General features: G+C 37.9%; 1 protein-coding gene across 4 annotated transcripts in view; it reads left to right on the top strand.

Moving 5' to 3' along the window:
• malrd1 (MAM and LDL receptor class A domain containing 1) overlaps nt 1-25,862 on the top strand; it is a 68,551-nt gene that overhangs the window by 30,870 nt on the left and 11,819 nt on the right. For all 4 annotated transcript variants that reach the window (XM_035619515.1, XM_035619517.1, XM_035619516.1 and 1 more), the window contains exons 18-24: nt 1,239-1,527; nt 10,050-10,295; nt 12,681-12,838; nt 20,215-20,395; nt 22,368-22,496; nt 22,652-22,813; nt 24,644-24,801. In XM_035619515.1, coding sequence (XP_035475408.1) covers nt 1,239-1,527; nt 10,050-10,295; nt 12,681-12,838; nt 20,215-20,395; nt 22,368-22,496; nt 22,652-22,813; nt 24,644-24,801 — 1,323 coding nt within the window. The remainder of the gene's footprint in view (nt 1-1,238; nt 1,528-10,049; nt 10,296-12,680; nt 12,839-20,214; nt 20,396-22,367; nt 22,497-22,651; nt 22,814-24,643; nt 24,802-25,862) is intronic.

Raw genomic sequence — 25,862 nt, 5'->3', positions numbered from 1 at the left:
TGCTAGGCATATGTTATTGAGCCAGGCTTGCTGTTTGCCCCTGCTTCCATTTTTGTCTCAAAATGTCCCAAATCCTTGTGAGGTAGCCTTCAGATATTAATGTTCAAATTTTAGACGTCAGAGTCAACAAATATTCTAAATGTGATTATACAATCAAATTGTTAAAAAAAGAAACAAGCCCTCTATTGTCAAAATTAATATTTTTAAAAATTGGGCTTGACTGAAGGCAATGCATGACTTTCATTGATTGAAAATGAAATGTAGATCAAGCTGAAATGAGAAAAAAAAAACAAGCATGTGGTAATGATGGCAATCATACGTCAGAAAGACCGATTTGCATTATTAGCAATCTAAATAAACCCTCTCAGTCGCTCTGTATTGGTTTGCCTCCCATAACTTGCATGTGTGTTGATCTAGAAAGAAAAATGTCAGTTGTGGACAATGTTGACTTAGCTAATATACCTGCAATTGCTTACTGCTGATAATGTGATGTAACTGAGCAGGCACTTAGAAATTGAATGTAGGTTAATATGTGTCGTATAGTGTTATAATACATTTTGTTCAGAGTGTGTGTGTCCTCAACTGTCAGCCTGATACTCCATCGGAAAGATCTCTTGATTGACTGCCCAGTTTGCTTTGTTCCTCATGTCTGTCTAATCCCACTCCTAACCTGTCAATCAATCATGCAGTCAGCAAAAAGGTCCCAATTAAAACGGAGGGAGGGCTGTTGGGGAAGTGAGAAGGAGAAAAGGACAGCAGTCTCTACGCCGAGATAAAGGGTGTTGTTGTGCTGTTATAGCTTATGAACACCCCTCTGCCTCTGTGCTGCGTCATGGAGACTGAACATTTTTCTCCAAGTCTTAAGAAAGACAAAGAAAGGCCAAAAGGAAAAAGTGCATCCATCAAATGATATGGTTAACATTTGCAGTACTTGATAAACCTCTGTACATTCATATTTTGGGTTTCATTCCATATGCTACCACAAGGAGCAGTGATTATTCAGGAATAGGAAGCTTCCAGTGTCCCTTAGAAGATTTATTTACATAAAAATATTCAGCATATAAAATACACCTTCAATACAGTAGTGGTAGTAGGGGTAATTTTTAGGTCAGCTGCAATGTATTACACTCTAAATGAGGAGAAATTGAGTATCAATGTTGGAATAACTCCTCATCTCTAACCTCTGAAAGCCATTGCCTCATTTTAACAGATTTATCATATTTGTGTCCTCTGTCCAGATGCGTTTCTACATTCATATGTCCGGAGACGGCATTGGGACCCTCAGCGTGTTCAGGAAAAGTGAAGGAAACCTTCACCTCCTGCTGAACCTGACCGGAGACCAGGGCAACTACTGGCAGATGAGGGAGATCCCGCTGAGCCACACTAGAGACTTCCAGGTCATGTTTGAGGGCAAAGTTGGCCGAAGTTCTAAGGGTGACATCTGCCTGGATGACATCACTTTCTCTCCAGGGTGTCTGCTCACCTCCTCTGCTAGATTAGAAGACAACACTCCTGTGCCTCCTGCAGGTATACACACAAATGCCTTTATTTTATTCATGTTGAGCTAATTTAGGTGTTTTTTTTATTTTTTGTTTCTCCACATTCCCACCCAATGCAACCCCTACCTGCTATTTTCTTCTGGGGCTATTTGCACAAATTTCTTTGATATTGTTAAAGTCATCCACCAGAATACCTCAATCAGATTTAGGCATGGGCCGGTTTCAGATTGCAATGTATACCACGGTATCAAAAAGTCATAGTTCACAAAACCACTAATATTGCCAGTCATACCGTCTTGACAGTATGACCCGTCCCCCCAAGTTAAAATGACTATTCACGAAGAGAATGCGATGTTATGTAACACATGTTGCTACCTCGGTGAGTTCCCTCAGCACAAAACACACACACAGTCCAGACTCAGGTTAAGCACTTAACTCAAAAATAATGTCTTTTAATTCCCGTGCACTGCAATGCCTGGTGTTGTATGAGCGAGAGAGACGTACCTAAACGGCTCTTCTTAATGCGTTTATTTAGTTTCAAAACTCGGGCACATACAAACAACAAGCGTACGTATAATACGAGAGCAGATCAACACCGCAATCGCAAAACACACTCGCGAGGGAGCATTTCTACTCTGCATGTGCACAGAATGCCATCCGCGAGTAGTTTCAGCAAGGATGTGTCAGGAAATGTTAGTGTTGGAGAAAGGAGAGGTGCATTGATTTATCCACTTCTATAATGCCCTAATGAGAGTGTGTTTTACGTTTATGGACTGTTGCTAAATAACAACAGTGACCCATTAACAGCTTCAATACATTATAAAGAGCAAAAGTTCACAGAGGCACTTCAGTGAGACAAAGAAACAGGTTCAACAAAGTACTGCCTCAGCCAAACAAGAATTATGGTAAAAAGCCAGGCTGGTTTTCACTGGAGTGATAATGAAAAGCCAGTATATTTCTGCAAAAGACTTTATACCCCATAAGACCAGGGCATAGCTGGAACATACAGGCTAACCAGGTTTTATTTTTTTACTTATTGTGACAAGGAGAGTGCTTGGACTGCAATCATCCTCTGACTTACATTAAATAAATGTACAGCTGTTTCCGTTCGGAGCTATTTTGTATGTAAGAATCTTACACAAAGCTTAAAAATAGCAGAAGGTGTAAAATCAACATGACCATAAAGCCCCAAGTCCATCCATCCATTATCTATACCACTTTGTCCTTTAAAGGTCGTACAGGGCTGGAGCCAAACCACTGTGCTGCCTATAGAGTCCTTATTGATATTTAATAACAGAGATTTGGTATTACTGTCTTGATGACATGTGTAAATTGAAAATTCCAGATGTTAAAGCAAATTTCTTTATTGAAAATGAAAATAAATCCCAAATAATATAATTGGAATTGGCAAAACATGTGCCAGATCTCCTTTAAATTGGGAACATGTGTTACAACATGATAGAGTCTTGAATGTTTTGAAAATCCTCAGATTTTTATGATGGATTTGTGTTTACAAAAGGTGAAAATAAATGAAATGAATATATGCAATTATGATTAGATTCTAGGGATCTTTGGTCAAACATGTTCACCTCTGACCAGCCCTCCCATAGCATCCAGTTTCAACAGAATTATGCTGAGATATGAATGAAAGGAACAAAAAAAAGACCAATGAAAACTCATTAAAGCTCTGAAACATAAAGTGAGTTGGACTTACTGAGGTTCCACCCAGTTTGCCATATGACTTAAGTGAGTGCTATCATCGTCTGTATTGCAGACTTAGGAACGATTCAATTATGAGAAATTCTTCTGCCTCCCATACATTGTCTTTGAGGGAACCCTTTAAGAGGAGACAGAAAACAACAGGAGCTGATCAACTGTCATTGTGATTGCAGATATAACTGACCTATGTAATATATTGGCTTTCTTCTGCATTGGATGCTGGAGAGAAGAGGGCATTTCTGGGGATGAGACTGAAGCTGTGTGGCTCCAGCAAGAGTTTACCTGTCATTTTGAGCTGGGGAAGCATATCGTTGACAGTAGTATGATGTATAATAAGGGGAGAGAGATACTCATGATATAAGTTCCCCCAGCAGCATAATAAAGAAATGTTTTAGTAAACCCCAGAGCAGCTCTAACTATAAGCTTTATCAAAGAGGAAGGTTTTAAGTTTAACTTTAAATGTGCAGAGGGTATCTGCCTCCCTGACAGGGAGCTGGTCCCAGAAGAGAGGAGCCTGGTGGCTGAAGGCTCTGCCTCCCATTCTACTTTTACAGACTCTGGGAACCACAAGTAGTCCTGCGTTTACAGAGCAAAGTCTATTGCGATAATATGGAACTATGAGCTCTGTAAGATATGATGGCGCTTGATTATTAAGGGCTTTGTAGGTTAGGAGCAGAATTTTGAATTCTATTCTGAATTTCACAGGAAGCCAATGCAGGGATGCTAACACTGGAGAAATATGATCTCTTTTTCTAGTTCCTGTCAGAACTCGTGCTGCAGCATTTTGAATTAACTGGAGGTTTTCACAGACTTACTGGGGCATCCTAACAGTATTGAATTACAGTAATCCAGTCTAGAAGTGACAAATGCATGGACTAGTTTTTCAGCATCCTTTTAAGATAGGATGTTTCCAATGTTTTTGATATTGTGCAGATGGAAGAAGGCTGTCTTAGAGACATGTTTTATGTGTGAGACAAAGGACATGTCCTGATCAAAGATAATGCCAAGGTTCCTTCCACGGTAGAGCTGGAGGCCAAGGTTATATCACCTAAGGTAACTATATGTGTCGTTAAGAAAGTCCTGAAGTTTGTCTACTTGATTCGTTTCATCTGGCTTGTTAAATGAATACAGCTGGGTATCATCTGCGTAGCAATGGAAATTTATGTGGTGTTTCTTATAATGTTGCCTAAAGGAAGCATATATGAAGTAAAAAGTATTGGTCCCCGCACAGAACCTTCCGGAACTCCATGACTCACTTTTGTATGAATGGAAGTTTTGTTGTTAACATTAACAAACTGAAATATATCAGATAAGTAATACTTAAACAATTCTAGTGCTGTTCATTTAATCCCAATGTGTTCTAGTCTCTGTAACAGAATCTTGTAATCGATGGTATCAAATGCAGCACTAAGATCTAATAGGATGAGAATAGAAACATGTCCACTATCTGAGGCCATGAGAAGGCCGTTGGAAACCTTCAGTAGTGCTGTTTCTGACGGAAAATCTTCAAGCAAACTATTCCTGTGTAAATTGTCATATAACTGGTAAGCAACAGTTTTTTCAAGGATATTAGAGAAAAAGGGGAGGTTTGATATGGGTCTATAGTTAGCTAAGATACCTGGGTCTAGAGTCGTTTTTTTGAACAGAGGTGTAACTACTGCCACCTTAAAGGCCTTTGGTACATAGCCTGTTAATAGAGATAAATTGATCTGATCTAATATGGAACTAGTGATTAAAGCTAATACATCCTTAAATAGCCTTGATGGAATAGGATCTAAAAGACAGGTTGATAGCTTTGATGAAGTGACCAGTGAAGTCAGCTCAGCCAGAACTATAGGGGAAAAGCAATCTAAATATAAATTAGGCAATACTGTTGGTTTCCTAGTCTACTGTACTGGACAGTGTGTCTGTGCTATTAGTGGGAAAAAGCTGATTAATTTTTTCTCTGATGGTAATAATCTTATTAGTAAAGAAGCTCATGAGGAATAGACTGTTCAGTAGAGCTTTTACTCTCTATCAGCCTGGCTACAGTGCGGAAGAGGAACCTGGGGTTATTTTTATTTTCCTCTACTGTATTAGTGAAGAATAATATGTGGTTCTGGCATTTCGGAGAGATTTCTTATATGTAAATAAACTATTTTTCTAGTCTAGGTGAGAATCATCTAGATTATTGGAACGACAATTCCTTTCTAACCTACGTGACGTCTGTTTTAAAGCACGTGTTTGTGCATTAATTGTAAATCTGTTTGACTGTCTTCTTTTTCAAAGGGGCGACAGTGTCGAGTGTGGAACATAGTGAGGCTACTCCACTATCAACAATATCATAAATTTGTGAGAATTCAAATGCAACTAAGTAGTGATTGGACAGAGTATTTTGAGGAAATACTATTAGATTTTCAATTTCTAAGCCATATGTCAGAATGAGGTTGAGGGTTTGATTAAAATAGTGAGTGAGTTTATTTACATGTTGAAAAAAAACAATTGAGTCTATTAGCAAATTAAAAGCAGAATTAAGACTTCGTTGGCAACATCCACATGAATGTTGAAATCACCCACTATAACGACTTTATTTGTGCCAAGCACCAACTCAGATAAAAAGTCAGAAAATTCAGATAAAAATTCAGGGGGCCTGGCGGTCGATATACAACGACTAGAATAACAGTTTTTTGACATTTCCAGCTTGGGTGTAATAGGCTAAGACTTAGGCTTTCAAATGAGTTAAAACTATGTTAAGGTGAAGGGTTGAGCAATAAGTCTGATTGGAAAATTGCTGCTACCCCTCCTTCTCGGGCTGTGGTCCGAGGAATATGAGTATTATTATAAGAGGGAGGTGTTGATTCATTTAAACTAACATATTCTTCTGGCTGTAGCCAGGTTTCAGTCATATAGGATAAATCAATATGATGATCAGTTATCAGATCATTCACTAACAAAGATTAAAGATGTGACTGACCTAATATTTAATAACCCTATAATTTATTGTTCTATTTTTAGGTTCATTAATAGGATTTGTATTAATATTCATAAGGTTTGTATGAATCACACCTCTTTTATTTACCTTTCGTTTTAGATAGTTGAAATGGTCGGGGGGCAGAAACATTTTCTATGGGCTATTGTGGGGGCGACTGCTGAAATAGAAGCCCAGAGAAGCGTGTAAGACTGCAACTTCCTGGTCCCAACTCTGAAATGTCACAGGTTTGACCGTCAAGGTAACTGAGTCAGGTTTTTAGAAATGAGAGCTGCACCATCCAAAGTAGGATGAATGCCGTCTCAGACCAGGAATTCTCCAAAAGGTGCAACAGTTATATATATATATATATATATATATATATATATATATATATATATATATATATATATATAAATACTTATATATACTTATACTATCGCCAATGCTTGATCGTTCACACACCTTCTGTAAATCTAACACAACCATTATCAATTTAATTAGTTGAATTAGTACTCACAGTACTGATTGGAATCTAGCTGTGTTATATTTTCTTAGCTAATGGTTAGCTAACTAACGTTAGCTGAAGATAACTTGACTGAACCGAAGGCTTGTTTGAAGGCTATCTAGCCTTTGGATGTTTATGGTAAAACATGAAATTGGTCATGCATGTCCTTTTTGTGTCATTGTCTTTATGCTGCCTTTGCCATTAACTGTCTGACTGACTGGTTGTATCGTGCCTATCGTTACATTGGACATGGGGGCCCCTAAGCAGCTGCTTAGATCACTTATACCTTGGGCCAGTCCTGTATATTATATATATGTATATATAACATAAAATATGTGTGTATGTATTCCTCACTGTGTGTACTTCTTCTGAGGGTTCTATGTAGTATCTCAGCTGTTCTTTGATGAGAGTTCAGGAATCTGCTGGAGCTACTCTCCTAGTTCTGGGGTCAAGCGCCTAATTCAGCCAGTTGGAGTGGATCATGTCAAGTCCTGGTGCTGTATAGCTTTTCATGCCTGAGACTCATTGGATGTCTGTCTTTGATGCCTGTTCCTCACATTTGTCCTTCCAGTCCCAGTATCCTGTACGGCTTTTCCATCCAGGACCTATCTCTCATAACATCCTTCTTCAGCTCTGCTGACTAATGTACTTCTGGGCTTTCTTGATCTTGGCCTCCAACCTTCTTATCTATGGGGGTTACTGTCTGTTGCTGTTCTTATACTAAAGTATCTGCAGGATTAGTGTTGCAATGGCATATACAAGTGAGAAGAGAAGTGTTAATATCTGAAAGTATCTCTTCTAGCTGTAATTGCTCTTACGTTCATCCAGGCAACGTCGGTAAGGCTTTAATTATTTATCTCTACCATAGCATTAAGGGTTATTAAGGCTGGAGACTTGCCTCGATTGGGACTTAAACCCAAATGTGCTGTTCCAAAGGAGGCAACACTAACACTTTTCCATCCAACTGATTTATATATACAACTCATTTCAACTACATACAACTTATTTCATACATATTACTACTCTACTGTTGATAGAGTGATATTGAAGGGATGGGATTGAATAAGAGTGTAATTCTCCCCACTCCTTTTCGGAAATGTCTATGCTATCTATTTTGTGTAAGATTATAATTTTTTGTATTACCTTTCTGTTTTCTTTTACATGTTCGAAATCAATGCTCTAACAATCAATATTTATCCTTACATGCCTGCTTTCACTGTCTTCATAATAGCACCAGGCAGTGTATAGTAAAAGCGATTAGACCAAAGACAGCAGAAACTCCACTGCTTCATATACTGTAATACTCTACTGTAATAATTCCACATTACATTATAGAGTGGTGAGACCCAATATAAACTTTATACATTTGCAAGCTCAGCATGCACAAATGTGTTTCATGCCAGCGGCATCGCACATGCAGATTATTCTGTTTACTTTATGGGAGAAATATAATTAATATGCAGGCTTTACACGTTTGGAAAATGACTTGTCATTCTCTGCTAGTGCAATGTCAGACTTTATGATAATAGGCAGCAGAAAATCTGTCCCTAATAAATTATTAAACTGGTTTGGTTTTTGTTAAACAGTCCATGGTTACAAATAAGTTTTTAAAATACTTAAGTGATGCTGCATGTGAATTGAACATGAAACTCTTCTACCTCTATTTTATTTTGAGCTGGTGTCTGTCTTGTCTGAAAGGGAAAATAAGGAACATAAATGGAAGTCAACTATGTCTGAATGACGGAAAGCCATTACTTGACAGCTGGATTAAGCCATCACTGTTCTGTATCCTCTGAAATTCTCCTTTTATTATTAATGGCCATAGAAACCATAAATACGTTGTAAATACATCGTGGAAATAGACAAATTTTCCCTCTAGCGTTTCAGTTTTATCATCTCCTTCACCATAAAAAAAATCGGTTCTTTGCTGAGATTCTTTGTTTGTTCAGTATTGCCTAGTGAAATAGCTAGTTATAGGTAACCAATCTAAACACCAATGATATCATTACTCTGTAGCCATCACTTTGTGCAGTTAACATTTTCATCAGTAAAAAAAAAAGTATATTGCCACTTTAATCTTAATTTTGGCAATAAGGAATTTTGCAGCATATTTTCGCAGAGCAAAACTGACTGATAACATAAGGTGGTTGCCCTCTGTTTGGCAGATACGATGGAAAAGGAAAGTAGAGGGTCGGGAAGAAAATTAGGATTCTGTTTAATTCATAGATTATTAAAAGAAAATGACAAGACGCCAGATAAAACATACTAATGGTTTGCTTTGCATCTTTCAATGTCCAAGTTGGATGTCTTGCTCAATTTACCTGTCAGACTTTCGATTCCAGAAATAGTTCAGTATAAGTTTATCACCAGAGGGCAGTGACACTCATTCATGCATACTGTATATCATTAAGGAGAAGGTGCAAAGGTTAAAATGTACACAGCAATGTAAGCCATAAATGTATTCACATAACAGGATACATATTTGAATTTATGAGGAGAAATTTGTTTGATTACATTCACATTGTCACAAGTGAAGAACATTCTAATGAGACTTGGACTGTTAAGGGAGAAGCAACCTATTATCTTCAAACATTCACTTTTCTTTTAAATGAATCCGCCTACAGCTTCAGTGTGATCCAAAGTTGGCGGAGAGGAGCCTTGGCTTTACAGTTGGGAGATGTGGCTTCCTGGCTTTTCTATGTGCCTTTGTTTGGGCACATTGCTTCTGGTCCTGTGCCTCTAAAGAGGAACAAAGGTTTAGGAGGGACTTATACCCCTTTCTCTGCTTTAACTACAAGGACCACCCCTCTTCATCATGCCTCATGTACCTCTAAGACCCCTCAAAGCCAGGCTCTGGCCCTGCTGGAATGCTTGGCACCAAAAGAAGCAGATTCCATCCCTTTCCAGCATTACTACCCTATGATACACTGATTTGGGTTTATAGACTGTCTTGTTAAGCCTCTTAAAGAGAGCATGATGCTGCATGGAGTCCTCGATGGACTTCGAAGTTAATACTGAACTCTATCTTTTTGTTTAATCTGGAGAAGCACGAATAAAGATTATTAACTGTTGGAAGAATTTTCTCTTTCATTTCTTGCAATTCATCAATATGTTTTCAAATAACTCAAATAAGAAAATTTCCAGGTATATTTCCTGAAATTTCTAACTACTCTTTTAATAGAATAACCTTTCATTCTAGTCATTTTGAACTCTTACCCTTTCTGTTGATTAAAATGTGTCGGTATGTTTGCCACCAGACACAATATCAATCTCTCTTGTCTGTAATGGGAAACCTATTACGCTGTAGAACATACACAGCTACAGACTGAAACACAAGTGGTCTCAATGATGTTTCATGGGTCTGTCTTATTTCCAGGCTCCTGTCCTTTAGGCTTCCTGCTGTGTGACAATGGCCGATGTTTCTCTCCGGGTCAGAGTTGTGACTTCACAGATGACTGCGGTGACGGCACTGATGAAAAGGATTGTGGGACTTCCTGTTCCTTTGAGGGCGGTCGCTGTGGCTGGAAGAGCTCTTTGGCTGATAATTTTGACTGGACGCTTGGGACTGGGTCTGTCCAAAGTATACGGCCCCCATACGATCACACGCTGATGGATGAAAACGGTACGTGTTTGCAATTTTCCTGGATGCATTTTTGTTTTTAGTTCATAGACACTTAAACCAACAACTAATTAAAATTCATAAATTTGTGTTAACTTTCAGTGTATCGTTAAAAAAGGAAGGTCTTTGCTGATCTATCGGCCTGTCTGAGTTACCATTGTGTGCAATTTCACTTTTGGGTGGTCTTGTACAATCAGAGTGAATTGAGCTGATTTTAAAGATCCAACATATTAAACCCAAACTCTCCATAATGTTTTATTCATGCACTGTCTTTGCCACTTCAGTGACAAAATCAACTGAGCTACTTCCCAGTATGTGAATGTTCAGCACATGAAGCTTCAAGTGATGGATGCAGAGTACTTAGGGTAGTAATAATTTTACGATGTGCATGCAAAAAAATACACATGTACATGCAAACATCTGTCATGGAGGTGCTTCTTATAATTGTTTTAAAAATATAATTGTTAGGATTTCAATTGATAAAATCAAGCATGATTTAATACTACAGCAAAGACCTGTAGAGCAGCTACTTTGTCAGAAATACAAGAGAAAAGCAGTTACCTGTGTTTGTGCTTGTTTGTGGAGCCAAACAAGCAATTTTTTAACTAGAATGGCACTCAGTAGAGAAACAGACCTCCACCAAGGCCCAACAGTCCCTTTAAATTCAATCAAAGGGACGCCTAATTGCATACTCATAAATATCAGTCCCCCTTAAAAAAGATTTCATCAAGATCCATGCATTATTCCCTGGGAAAATAAATGCCCTACATCACACTGAATCTGCCCTTTTATCCCTGTTGACATATGGAAGTGTGCTCTCAATAGGCCTTTTTTCACAATGATGTCACACAACTTCCACTCTGGTTCATTGAGGGTTAGCCTTATTTCCGTTTTACCTTTGAACCAGAGAATTTTACAGAAAATGCCGGCATCCTCTATAAGTAATTTCGAAAGGTAAAGTTAAGACCTATGACATTTATTTATTTACTATCATTCTTTCTTGGCAGAATTATCTATCATTTCTGTTAGCTAGCAGCAACTTTACACCAACAGGCACAGTATGCATTGCTAACAAAACAAAACAAAACACCGGGGCACCAGATAAAAACTCCTTATTTTATTGTGGGAAGCCAATGGGTTGTGCTGGAATTAGCATCTGATTTACATGTGAGTTTAAGTGAGTGTGTGTTATTAAAGGGGTTCCACTCTGAGCAGGTCTGATGCCCCACTGTGTGCTTATTTCTAGTTTCTAGCACTGGTTATGCACACCATGATCATTAAGCAAATCATCTCTGCTAACAGTCCCGATAATCTTTTGTCCCATGACCCATCCTTCCACCAAGTTTGTGGAATCAGTTTGGTAGTTTTTTCCGTAATCCTGCTGACAAACAACCAGTCAACAAATTCACAAGCCAATGGACAGGGGGAAAAACAAACAAAGGGACTGGGGTGAAATCATACCCTCCATAATGAAGAGGTCAATAATAATTAAAAACCATGATCAGATTTCATGTTTCACGTGTTGTGAGTTTTTTCAATACAACAGCAGGGACTGATAAAATTAAAAACCCCTTCCTGTTCCTTACAATTCTATTTCTCACTTGAGTAAACTACAAATTAATTGTTGATTTTTCATAGTCATAGATAACAATCACGTTAAAAGCACTTTGTCTGTGATTTTGCCAGTTCCTCTGATTTGAAACAGCGACTGCAGGAATTGTTCAATTTGCATTTGTAGTAAATCACTGTTGGTCTGTGTTAAGAGAGCAGTAAACAATGAGATTAGATTAAAAAAATCTCACATTACATGTTACATTTAAGCCTTTTTTCCTGTTAATTCCCATTGCATGTCAAGCTCAGCTACTACTCATTAAAACAACTGTATAGATATACAGTAATTACTGAATGTAATACATAAAATAAATGTTGCTGAAAAATGTCTTCCATAAATAGTATCAGAGGCAGGGTTTAATTAAGCTAAAGACTTTGCATGTCTGTTTTATAGTATCCAGTACAGTTGTAATTGTAGGACATAAAAGACTCTTTTTTTAGGTTGATCATTTTAAATTGCAAAACATCTGCCAAAAGAAAAACACGACAGCACAGACACACAACCTTTGGCTTTGTATTCAGTCATTGTGCTGAGCCTTTGTGAGCTTGACTGAAACTCACATAGTAGTTCCTCTGTCAAAAGGCAGCAGACATTAGGAGATGTGTCAGAGATTACTCTGTGACCCCTGACCCTCAGTACCCCACCACACTGTTCATGACCTTGCTGTAATTTGTCACTAGCTGCAAGAGCTGCCCATATAGATTAAGTTATCAATCCCTCTCCCTCATTGTTCCCCTACAGTCCTCCTCCATCACTTCTTCTATTTGTCTCTTAAGGCCATTTCGTCTATCTGGAAGCCACACCGGTGGGACTCAAAGGCGATAAAGCTCATATAAGAAGTTCTGTTTGGAAAGAGTCCAGTCCCATCTGTAAGCTTTCCTTCTGGTATTACATCTCCCACAAAGCCTCAGGAACCATCCGGCTGCTGATCAAGGTAAACCATCTGCAGGAGTATGATTTAATTCATGTATAAGTTGACTCTGTTTGCACAGAATCATGATAGAGAATGATGAATGTAATGCGGCCTGTCTACGATAGTTTATGAAACAAGCTTTACAGACTCACAGCCATCCATCTGGTTACCATGGTAATGCTCAGTCAGGAATAAATATTCGAATAAATCATATAAATGTGGACAGTAATTGCATCATATTAGCAATGCTGTCTAAGTAATATGGTAAAAAAAAAAAAAAGAGCGTTGAGGCTGTCAATCTCTCTGCCACTGTTTGATCTATAGGGCAGCTGTTGTGGGGACAAATGTGGTGAGGAAGTGAGTGATGGAGATCATGGTCACTCCTCCGCCCAAAGCAGCCCCACCCCACCATCTTTGTATACACTGATCAGCCACAACAGTAACTGGTTTGATGTTGTGGCTGTTTAAGGTCCAACAGGCCCTCAAACCAAAATTAATTGTTGTCCAAAAACACTTGGCGAGCCACACCATTGTACTTTGAAACATACATGTTCATGTACTGTATATCTTTATTACCATGAACATGGGCACTGTAGTTTATTTTTAGTGCATTATACTTTTCAACACCTACTTTAAGACTTGGCTAAAGACTAAAATATGCATTTTTGGGGGAGAGGGGGTAAATATTTGTGACTCATTTGTAGAAATGAATATCTTTAGTCAGAACCAATGGGTATTTTGTTCATAGCTGCAGACAGTTTTGGTATTATTTTGCTAATGTCCCAAAAACAAAAATATAGGATATGGCAAGCTCTAACTTTTAAAGGCTTTTAGGCAGCATCTTTCTATGTCTCTCATATATTGCTCATATACTGGCACATGTGTATGATGATGTTGTATTTATCTATGCTGTTTTGAATTTAATTATTGTACAAAAACTCTGCCAACTTACTATTATATTGATTGCACATTAAAGCCTGGTGCAGACTGAATAACAATTTGCAACATCTTCCGGCCCAGCCCTCTGGCTGTTTGATTGATTATGTGACTCTGTGAGAGGGAGGAGATTATGAATGCATGTGAACCATTTTGCTTGTCCTACGTGCTCACATATGGATGGAAAATGTAAAATTTGGCCTTTTAAAGAAGGTCAGCTCTTGACAGAAAAATTACGCAATGGAATCATTTACACAGACGCAGACAGAGACGCAGAGTTCAGAGGGCATCCTGTATGATTTTATACACTGTGTGTGTGTGTGTGTGTGTGTGTGTATGTGTGTGCGCGTATGTGTGTGTGTGTGTGTGTGTGTGCGCGCGCGTATGTGTGAGAGAGAGAGAGATAGAGAGAGACAAAAAGAAGAAAGAAAATAATATCTGTGTCCCTATTGTTTCCAAAGCCAGATAAGGGATGTTAAGTGCAAGTATGGCCGAGAAGGTTCAAACACATTAGCACTTTCAGATTATTGCTTTGTGCCACATTACAACATTTTCATAGCCTCCATGTTGCCTTGAGTTAAAACGGCTATATAAACACAAACACTCATTTGCACACCATGACTAGACCCTCAGCAAGCATCATTATGTAAATACAACGTGAGTCATCTTTAGAGGTTGATTGAAGAACAAAGGGATTTATGGTAATGACGCCAAAGTTAGAGGGTAGGAGGTGGGGGGTGGGGTGTTATTTACCAGGCAAGTGGGGTTCTTTTTACCCGTTAAAGTTCACAAAGGGTTTAATAGGCGTGTCTATACCACTGCCTGTGAACTGCTCCTAAGATTCATGAAACTGAAAACTTTCGTCAGCAGCAGAGTCATTTGGATATGTACAGTAGGGTATAGAACCTGAGGTGAGGTCTTAAGAGTGAATGAGGAAAAGTATAGGTCAGTTTTCAAATTCCAAAACTGCTGCAAGTAATGTGACTGCATGCAGGTTGTGCAGTTTCATCTATTCATGTATTCAGTATATGTGACTCTATTATAGAAATTTTTGTCAATCTTTTGTGAAATTATCATGAATTTAAAATACAGAATGAATGCAGGCATTATTCATGTAAGCTTGGTTAAAATGACAGCTTGTTTCTGGCTGGGAATTGGAACTGGAATACAACTAAGTTTGAACATAAACCTTGTGTTTGTTTTTGAAGAGAAAAGTTTAGTGACAGTTCAGAGGGTACAATTTGAATGAGACATATTATGCTTTTCAGTTTTTCCCTTTCCTGTTGGTCATGACGATGCTTATATTTTCGTAAGGAAATTCTGGCCGCTAAGTTATTTATTGGTTGGATTTTTATTCCTGTGGTATTTCATATTGTTTTAGGGCATTAGTGTCCGTTTTATTCTAATTATTGATTATATTGGTTTAGATTTGTAGTGATTGGTTGTAGTTTTATTTGTGATGGTACTTGTTGCTCAGATTTTATTAGTATTTGATTATGTTTTTTAAAGATGTCTGTATTTATTTATCTGGATCTTACTTATATTGTACTAGCATTTTATGATGGAAAACATGGCACTTTAATTATAGATTATAGAACTTTTACTATTTTAAAATTATTAGAATTTATGTTTTATTCCATGTGCTTACTATTCAGTACCCCACTTCATGTGGATCTCCTTTGTTGTCTTCTGTTGTGCCGTCTGTCTAATTGTCTTCTTTGTATGTCTTGCTGCACCACAAATTGCCCCTCTGGGACAATATATATAAAGATGAAGGTGAAGTTTGAAACGCTGGAACCGGCTGACCAATCAGAACAGAGTGGGCCAGCTGGCCAATCAGAGCTGACTGGACTTCATCAGGCCATAAAGAGACAGGAGCTAAAACCAGTGCCGTTGAATGAGAGTCGTGACAACGGAAGTCCAAAATGTTTGCACATAACGTGACTTCAGATAGTGTCCGGGTTTTCTTGGTGCGCAATTAGAATCCATTATTCAAAACGTAAGAAAGCGATTTTTGATAATTAGTAGTCAATAAATGTATCGATTTACAATAAAGCTGACCGACATGCCTATGTAGTTAGTTGATCGTTTTTTAATAATCATAAATAAATCATAATCCATTTACATACTTTAATGCACATTTAGATTTGATTCACATGTGCTGATAATATACAATCTGATATTTAAACAAACCTACCCTTCATAAGTGCAACACAGTCGGTCAATTGACTCCATTCTGCTACTACTCTAATGCGCAGCTGCTCACTTCCGGGAACCATTTTCCGCTATTGTTTGGAAAAAAACTGGTTCATTGGAGTGAAAGGAGATGTCATTACTCTCTCTATTAATGTCTGATTAATTCAGACAGAGGCTGAAAAAGGAGCTGCAGGAATGGACAATTTGTCAAGGTGTGAAGGAGCAGGACCCAAATGCAGTGCATTAAAAAATAAGAATTTTAATAAATAGAAAAAACAAACACGCAGGAGGTAGAAATAACAAAAATCACTGGAGGTCCAAAAACAAATAAACAAAAACAAACAAACGAGGGAACAAGGCACGAGAGTCAGCACAGGAACAATGAAAACAGGAACAGAGTGGACCGAACTGACAGAGGACTGGGAGCACAAAGACTAAATACACAGAGGTGAGACACATCAACAACGACGAAGCTGAAAACTGTCCAACTCTAAAAAATGTTTTAAAACTCAGAAAGTGTATGCCCAGCTTTAGAGATCATGGGGCAGAATCATCACACAATTAAAATTATGAACCGTAATATGAGTGTGACCCACTTATTGTTTAATTCAAAGTGAATGTACACAGATAAAAAGACTTGTAAAATATAACTAGAACATAACTCACAACATTTTTATAACACAATGATTGAAAAATAAAAATTGGGCCCTTTAAAGAAAATGAGGCTTTTGTTTTGTCAGTAGTCTTTAAAGTCTGTGATCACGTTCAATATTTGTCTTGTCAACCCTCTATCCATGGTTTCTTAAAGTTTATGACTGTTCCTGTGACAGTATCTCATGATGGTGTGACTCTTATGCCGGCCTTACACCTAACGACTTTCAAGCGATTTCACTGTTGTATACAAATTTCCAATGTCTGTATAAAATCATGAGTTTTGCTGGAGTTGAGGTGCGCACCCGTAATCTCGATCGTGTAAGGTGGTGATCCGAGTTGTTTAAGTCGGTCTTTTTCTCGTCTTGACGTTCCAATAATATCAATCTTGTTTGATATTATCGTAAGTTTTTAGTCTTCGCTCACACAGATAGTGACATGAACATTATCTACAACCAATAGGTGAGCTCTTTCCAGAACCAAACAGGAAGCAGAAAAGCATGTAGGGGAATACATGCTGCAACATCACATGGAGACTCCGGTGAAGCGTCAATCGCAGCGGTTTTGAAACTACCTAGCATATATTCCCGTCGTCTCCACATTCTGCAGCGTTTTCTCTTTTTCTTGTTGGCTTATATTCTCTGTACAAACCATTGCACACACTAAGACACCTTGTGGCTAAAAGCTGCTCCAATGTTCAACAATTTCTCCTCCTGTAAACTTCCACCAGGAGCATGGTGGGAAATAATCTAAAAAGGAATCTAGTTGCAGTCTTTTAAATAGAGACCCTGCTGCGACTAAAAACTCTGTGACTAATGACACATTGTCTTTAGATGTGAGAGTGTTTCAGACTAAGTCTTTTAAAAGTCTACCTCAATCCAAATTTAGGAATGATTGGACAGTATCCATTGTTAAATACAGCCCTGCTAATATTCACAATGCCCTCTCTCTCGTCAGAGTACAAATAATCATTAAATAAACATTCACATTTCTGACAGTCATATGTTATTACAATGGCTTGAACATTTACATTTCCAAAATAATATAATATTAACTGCAACAACATGAAAGTTCAACATCTTTCTCTTCACTTTTAAAACTACAATTCACTCAGCTGCTATTTGCAAAAAAACAAAAAAACAATACATGCATGTTAATTTGTTAGAATACCAGTAGCATTAGGTTACTAATCAAGAGCTATAATGCTTTAACTTATTACCATTGTGCACTAAGTTATAAGCCATTCCAGAAACACTTAGTAGTTAACACTAGTCAACACTCATACAGGCAACGTAGCGTTGTTAAACACATGTAGCAACATTATAACAGCTCTTTCCAAGTTTCCAGTTTCTTCTTCGCCAGTTAGCTAACTTGCAGATACTTTGAGTTCTAGAAACTATGTCAACTTTTACACTGCTCGTCTAGTTTCTTTTTTCTCCAATTGACTTACACAAGCTATCTCCTCTTATCCACACATACACACACACACACACACACACACACACACACACACACACACACACACACACACGATCACGCAGATGCACCGTGATCTTTCAATCAAGTTCAGTTGGAGGAGGGACTTATCAGCTCTGAGTGGATGATTCTTCTCCATTTGTTCAGATATAAACAAATTACCGTTTTTGGTCACTGGGTTACATGAGCATAATATTTTGAATCAGAATACTGTGACTCAATGGTGATTGAGATAAATTACTTTACAATGAAGCTGCATAGCCTGCCATTGATTGCTTTATAGAGTTATATTTGCTGCAGTTGGTTCAAATGTGGCCTGCCATTATGGTAAGCCAAGCATCTGCCTGTCAGCCAAAGAGAAGACTTCAACCCGATTAAAATAATAACATGACAAGGCTAATCATTTGAACATATTCTTGATTTGAAGCACAGTCCAATCTCGAGAACAGTAAGCTAATATACCCTCAACGTTGTAACATTATTTAACTAAGCAGAAACTGAGAAGCAAGAAGCAGTCGCAATAGGAATTGAAGGTGAGTCAACAGAAAAATAGCTGTCAGTGGTTCCATTAAATGAAAAAGCTATGAATACAAATTGGATTTCATCTTAGTGGAACATTCAGTGTATGGTAAAGACATTCATGGATTTCAAAATTTCAATAAAATAAGAATTTTATTGGGGTTTTTTGGCTGCTTGACTGTCTCATCTAGGGATAATAAAATAAAGCAAATGTATATACACTTTCCACTTTGAGCAAACTGAATTTGTGGTTGCTTTGCCCTGACTGCAGGTTCAAGAAATTAAGCTTCAAGTTGATCGAATAAATGCCTTGACTGATATGCCACACAGAAATCAAGGGAGAGCTATGCATGCTTGTATCATTCACTTGTCAATCGCTCTAAGGCGGGTGTAATGGATTGAGCCTTCACTCCGTGACATAAATCTGGATAAGTTGTGCTGTAACGCTGCCTATTAATGTATGCTCCACTCTCGCAGTCACAAGATTATTTCAAGCCGGGGCTCCACTGGTGTAAAGCGGAGGAGACAGCATGTGCATGCCTCACCCAAGGGTGCATGTTAATAGGCTTTGAAACTGCAGAGTTGAATGTGACATTGCTTGTCCTCTCGTTTTAAGCACATTAGACCAGTTCTTTTTCAACACAGTCGGCCCTTTTACTTCAAGTACAGCAATGTAATAATATAGAACTGCGGTCATTCTGTCGCCTTTTAAAAGACTAGAGGAAAAGGATGCTGTTACGAATTACTGCAGTTAAAAAAAAGAAAAAAGTCTTAGGCCTTTTTCACGTCAGACATTTTACCATGTCACAGTAGGAGAAGCACAGGTGTAAATAATGAAATTAATTACTGGGACTGTTGAATGGAACAGCGGAATCGTTTATGTTATCACTAACACCTGTGCTCATCTACCATGAGATGTCAAAATGTCTGCTGTGATAAAGGTCGATGTTAGACTCAAGAACTCCAGCAGGATAGGTTGTAAAATCTATACTTTCCTCTATTAAACACTCAGTGGTTTAACTAGGCAGCGCTTTCCAGTATTGACCTTCAGATGAAGTGGATTTTAACAATCCCTCCAATCACCTCAAGTGAGAAACGAGATCTAGAGAGTGTGTGTTTCTGTAAAATAGATGCAATTTAGAGAGAGGCTCTTCCAATCCATACCTCCTCTCAGCATGGCCAACAATTAGCTGTCAGGTTTCTTACAGAAGGGAGACACATCAGGCTTGCTTTGGCTTTACACTTCAAGAATAAAGCTACCATTTTTTGTCAGCAATATATATATGAGGCTATACTTGGTACAGCAGACTGGGATGCCATGAGTTTTACAAAGTAGCTTCTGGTTTGTCCATCCAATCCATAACCATAATTCAAGGATCCTGTTTTTTCAGAATAGCAGGTCTCAAGGTAGGTGAACTTTAATGACTTGTCAGCAGCAGTGGACTGTTAATTTCAGCTCATTTTAACTCAAAGTTCTTTATTTGATATCTGACTCAATAAAAGGCAAAGTTAAATTTCTTACCGTCATTACTTCGAGGCTCTTTGAAACTATATTACTGCTGCAGTTTGTGAAAGTCCACCACATGATGATATTTTGTCATTGCTGCTCTTTTCCACAGAAAGAGAATGATTTGTTGGAAGTGTGGAATAAAACGGGGCATCAGGGGAATAAATGGAACCGAGTTGAGATCCCCCTGAGGAAGCTGAGGAACTTTGAGGTGATATTTGAGGGGATTCGCTCGGGGGATGTGAGCGGTGGAGCTGCCCTGGATGACCTGGAGTTCATAGACTGTGCCCCAAGTAGGTGATATACTGTATACAAACTTTTTTGAGCAGTTTGAGTTTTTCAAACAGACCAAACCAAATCAAACTATTAAAATTTTTTTTTAAAAAAGTAAAATTGCCAAGACAGATGCTACACCCACCTACTGAAACTAGTCACTGGCGCAAGATGCTCTTGTTTGAAAGCTATATGATGACAGTGGTGTTCCATACAACCCAGTGTAACAGTGAAAACTAGAAAGGCACTCAGTAGAGAGCATACCTCTGCCAAGAACCAACAGTCCCCTTATGAAACCACCTTTAAATCCACTAGATCTGGATTTTTATTTGGACACATTCTCAGAAAGCAGTCCCCTGAATATGCATGTCCCATCCTTCCACCTACTTTTGTGAAAATCTGTTCAGTAGATTTTGCATTATTCTGCTTACAAACCAGCCAACTAAGCAAACAACCAGCAAACATACAAACGTACAGGGGTGAAAACATAACCTTCTTATCGTTGACAATAATTAAAGCCTACTGCTTTGTTTGCTGTGTTGTTGTCTAATAAATTAGAGTTACTGATCTTCCTGCTTGTGTAGCACTAACATCTTTAATTTAGCTGATTAAAACTCATCATTCCAAAATGAAGCACTAGAGTGGAACGTTCTTTTAAAGCAAGAAATTTTACCATGAGGCAAAGTAATCAGAGTCAGTGAGTGAGCACATTAAAGTCACTTTGTGCAGTGGCAGAACAAGCCTTTCTATTTGCCACCAAAACTATTAAAAGTCTGAGAAACAATGAAGTTTTCAGAGACTTTCATTAACTCATTTACTGTCAGTCAGTTTTTCATACCAGCTCATATCTAACTGCATCAATTGATGTAATCATTTTAAATGAAAGATTGAAGTACAACAAAGGTTGGTGCTAAGTCCATATTCAAGGTTACTTGAAGAAAAAAGAAGCCATAGCATTAAAAGTGGCTTAGAAAAATTCAGTCCAAAGAATAAAATGAGGGTTAAATTACATAAAACGCTTCTTTTGCTTTCCTCCATCCCTATCTTTATCTAACTATACTTCTGATATATCTTCTCAAGTGACATAATTATGCTGTGAAAATACTTTATGATCTATCCAACTGATAGTTTGGGGTGTGTTTATACAGAGAAATAAAGATAGAGAGAGCTAGAAGAGGGAGAGTGTTCATTTTTCTGTGTGATGACAGTTGCCATCAGTCGCTGTTTGATGTTTATGGACAAGACAGATGTTCCACATTACACAGGACCTGGCCCAAGGCTGGACACCATGTTGGCTGTTTCCTGGCTCTGCCAATTTGGCTTTCTCCAACACACACATATAAACACACTTACACTTAAGTACTGACCCACAAACAAGCTGAGATATAAATCAAAACAGACTGAGAGGTGTGCTTGCAAAGACTCACCAGTAGACAAACTGTCTGCCCAAGACTAATTGACACTTACACACAACTTCCATCAAATTTAAATGTGCCAAATGGGTTTTCAGTTCACCCTATGATGTAAATGATCCTGCTGACCTACCAGAATGAAGTCCCAACTCTTTCCTCATTTCACTCATCATTTATTCTTTCTGTCTTTGTTTAAAGTGCACACATGTTGTATATGTACACTGAACCTCCACCTGATCTCTTTTCCTTCCTCTCTGTCCGGTTTCAAACAAAGCTGAGCTGGAGGAAGCTGTGATATCCCTGGCAGGCCTTTGTCTGCATTTGTTTACTGTCTTTTATGCTTCTCATGCCATTTGGTGCAGAGAAGAGTGAGGCTGTGTTGTACAGTAATAGGATACAGTTATGCGTTGTTGCATTTTCTCTGCCGCTAGATTCATCTGAAAGAAAAAGGTATATAGGTTTCTGTCTAATGGGCCAGTCGTAAAAAAGATTAAATAAGAATACCTGGTGAGGAAAACAAACATGAAGCATAATTGCGTCCCCTTAAGATGTAGTTCTGTGTTCCCTGTTTGTATTTTAGATGCTGTGGCGCCAGCCAGCTGTCCTGCAGTCACAGACTTTGTGTGTCACAATGGTGACTGCATTGAATCCCACCTGGTGTGCGACAACAAGGCTGACTGTGCTGATGAATCAGATGAGATAAATTGTGGTGAGTGGAAATGGAAAATAGATTTATTGGCACTGGAACTGAATTGGTCTTATTGTAGAGCAGAACTTTTACTTTAACCCACACATCACACAATTTCCTTCCTTCTCTCGCTCTCTGTCTCCCTGTCTCTCTCTATCTCTTCGTCTGTCCCATAGACCATATAGTTGGCTCACCAGGTGCCTGTAATTTCAACATGGATGAAAACCAGTGGGAAGATATGTGCCAGCTTTTTCAGGACCCTGATGATGACTTTGATTGGAGGATAGGTCACCAGACTGAGACGACAGGAGGTGGACCTCACACTGACCACAGTCCGGGTCAGTAACCACTCTCCTGCCAACCTTGTCTCCAAGAAATTACATTTACATATACAAGTCCGTTACAATACGTGGCGTCAACTTATTTTTTACATGCTACGGGTAACGGGCTACACAGCAAGGTATAGGGCAATGCTAACAATGCCAATCATGGTAACTGCTTACCGACCAAAGCCTCCCACACAGAGGCTCAGATACTGACAGGAACACAACCTGTGAATGAGATGCAACATAATCCTTTTTGTCCATATGCATGTCAGTTAGCTAGATTTTTTTTTGTTGACTTCCATGTACACGGGGTAATTTAATTACATTTTGTGTCTGGTAATATGTTTAGGGGTCTATTTCACTGGGTTTTAGTTGCATGATGGGACCCCACAAATATATTCATTTATGGGTTTGTAATTTTCACAGACCTTTGACCTCTTCATCATGACAAAATGAGCAGAAACGCAGCTGTACATTTTTCCTGTTTTTATTGGGTGTTTATTTGTGTTCAAAACTCATTGTGCCTTGTTTTTCTGTGAAAGATTAACAATGCTGTAAAACAAAATGACATTTGCCATATATAAAACCAAACAGCTTCTGCATCCTCCTGACGTATTTCTTGTTCTTAGCTTGATAGTGATGTTTCTGCGTCAAATCATGATTTTTTTACTTTTTGCTACTGATTAATTTAAAATTAATCTTGGAGTATAAACAACCATCAGTGGTGCAGAGATTAAAATCGATGCAATGAAATGTAAACCTTTTTTCTTGTGACTTTGTGTGTAATTTTCAATCCTGTCTGATGCATAAGGGATAGGAGCATGAAAATAGTAAAAAGAAAGAAAAAAAAACTAATCACAGTTTTATAAAGCATCAGTGAATTTTTTTCAGGGGAAACCATTTTGCAGTGACACAGTTTGCTTCACTTCAAAAAGAGAAAATTAAGCTAAATACAACAAGCAATGCAGAGCTATGAGTCTCCTCAGTCCAATAACAGTATTTTATATTCAGGGCATGAAAAGAAAATTAACTGTCAATTTTGATCATCTATAAATCATTTGTTGAGGAATCTTTGTTGTTGTTTTATGCTACTCAAGATGTCCAAATTGTCTCCTTTATCGTGTTTAATAGTAAACTGAATTATTTTGGATGTCAAACTTTTTTCTGAAATATCTGTGACTGAAGTTATTGATTTATCTAAAGGTAAATGGTGGATGAATCATATGTCTGTAAATCATCATGAATTGCACCCTTAGTTAGATTATTTTTGGAAAGGTTTTGGTGTATAAAATTGAGTGCTAAATGTACTGTGAATGTATATTTTGAACATAGACTGGAAGTGGTCTGGCAGATTAGACTCCATACCCACTTATGATCTATAAGATGTGTACAGTGCAGTTCGTGAGAAAACTTTTTTTATGTGAATACACAGACTTTGTCCAGATTTTCTTCTCTTTGAGTTGTGGGTGGTAGCAGAATTTGCTGCGTGTTCTGGATTGTGTTGGCTTCAAATCCCCTTTAATTCATGTAGAAAACTCTCACTTTGTTCTGGCATCGCACAGATGCCGTCTCACTTTCGAGTCTAGCCGAGCTGAAGGAGCTCTGTGGAGCTTTTGACTGTAGGCTAAAACATTTAACAACAGCACAAATGCTGTCTTCTGTCAAAATATTATGAATGTTGGAATCAACAGAAGAAAATTATTGGATTTCTTTCATACATTAAAGCTGTAATTGTATGGTTGAGCAGGATTTAACTGTGGGCATTCTTTTTCTGCACAGTGACATGTTACGCGTAAATGTAATGTAAATGTGAAATATTTTAAACTGTATTTATTTACAAAGGTGGTGGAGGGAACTTCTTGTATATACACTCAGCCATTCAGAGGGAGGGTGACGTTGCCAAGCTGACAACCAGGCGTTCATTCCCAGCCAGCATCGGCCTGTGTCACCTTCGCTTCTGGTTCTTCATGCATGGCTCAGACAGGATGGGAACACTGAAGGTGATTGAATCTGAGCTACATTTCCATAATTGATTCAAAGTTTTTTTGTTTGTTGTTTTGTTATTCAGGCATCAAGCTTACAAATATGTCTTTTATGTCACTTGCTGCCACATCATCATCACTGTCAACCTGGAGGCTTAATTTGGTTTTGTCAGTAATGTCTGTCCTGTTTCGCTGAGCCTCTCACTATGTTTCACTTTGCTTACTTCAATCACCTGATACCCACAGGAAAGAATGAAAGGGTCCCTGCCAGGAAATAATCCATCAAATCACATCACCTTACAAACCTTATTAATGATATCCATCTTTTCATGTATATTTTTTGTTGTCCTTTTTAGTTGGGTTCATTTTAAAACAATAAACAATAAGCAAATCATACAAGAAAAAAACTCATTAGAAAGGATGCATGCTAAAAATAAAACTACATGCAGCAGTAGACATGGTGCTTGTAGAGGTTCTATAACTCAAAATAGCACCAGTATTTGTATTTGTTTGTCTTCCAGGCTTTGTTAAACACTGCACATTTACACTGTAACCAGAAAACTATATAACAAAAACCCAAGTCCGAGTTTACACTTCTAAGAGAGCCATAATAATTTACCTGAAACTATCCATGAGGAGTTTAAAATGAGAGAAATTAATATAATGAGAAGTATGTTTTTTTTAAAAGAGGTACAGTGATAGGATGAAATTAAGTACTTTTACTCAAAAGACCATGTGAAAATACAATCTGAGGTACTGAAGACTATTCCATTGAATGTTACAGTACTTTATTTTTAGCTTAACCCCAAAACAGCTGCCATATTAAAATGATGCTTACACTTTAATAAATCATTAGTAAAAATGTAAGACTATGAATTGGGGGATCCTGCAGAATTATCACTTATTTTGACACATTTAGTACATTTACAGGATATCGTATGTACTTTTGAATATTTTATTCAGAATATTTGCTTGTAAAAGATTATTTTAATATTTTGTTACTGCTTCTTTTACTTTATTTTTCGATATGTATAGATATTATATATGTGAATATACTATAAAATATTGATGTTTCTTTA

This window comes from Scophthalmus maximus, chromosome 21 (assembly GCF_022379125.1).
Source record: "Scophthalmus maximus strain ysfricsl-2021 chromosome 21, ASM2237912v1, whole genome shotgun sequence".
NCBI classification, from domain to species: Eukaryota; Metazoa; Chordata; class Actinopteri; order Pleuronectiformes; family Scophthalmidae; genus Scophthalmus; species Scophthalmus maximus.
Note: the sequence above shows the minus strand (reverse complement) of the source record. Positions and strands in the feature narration are given on the sequence as shown.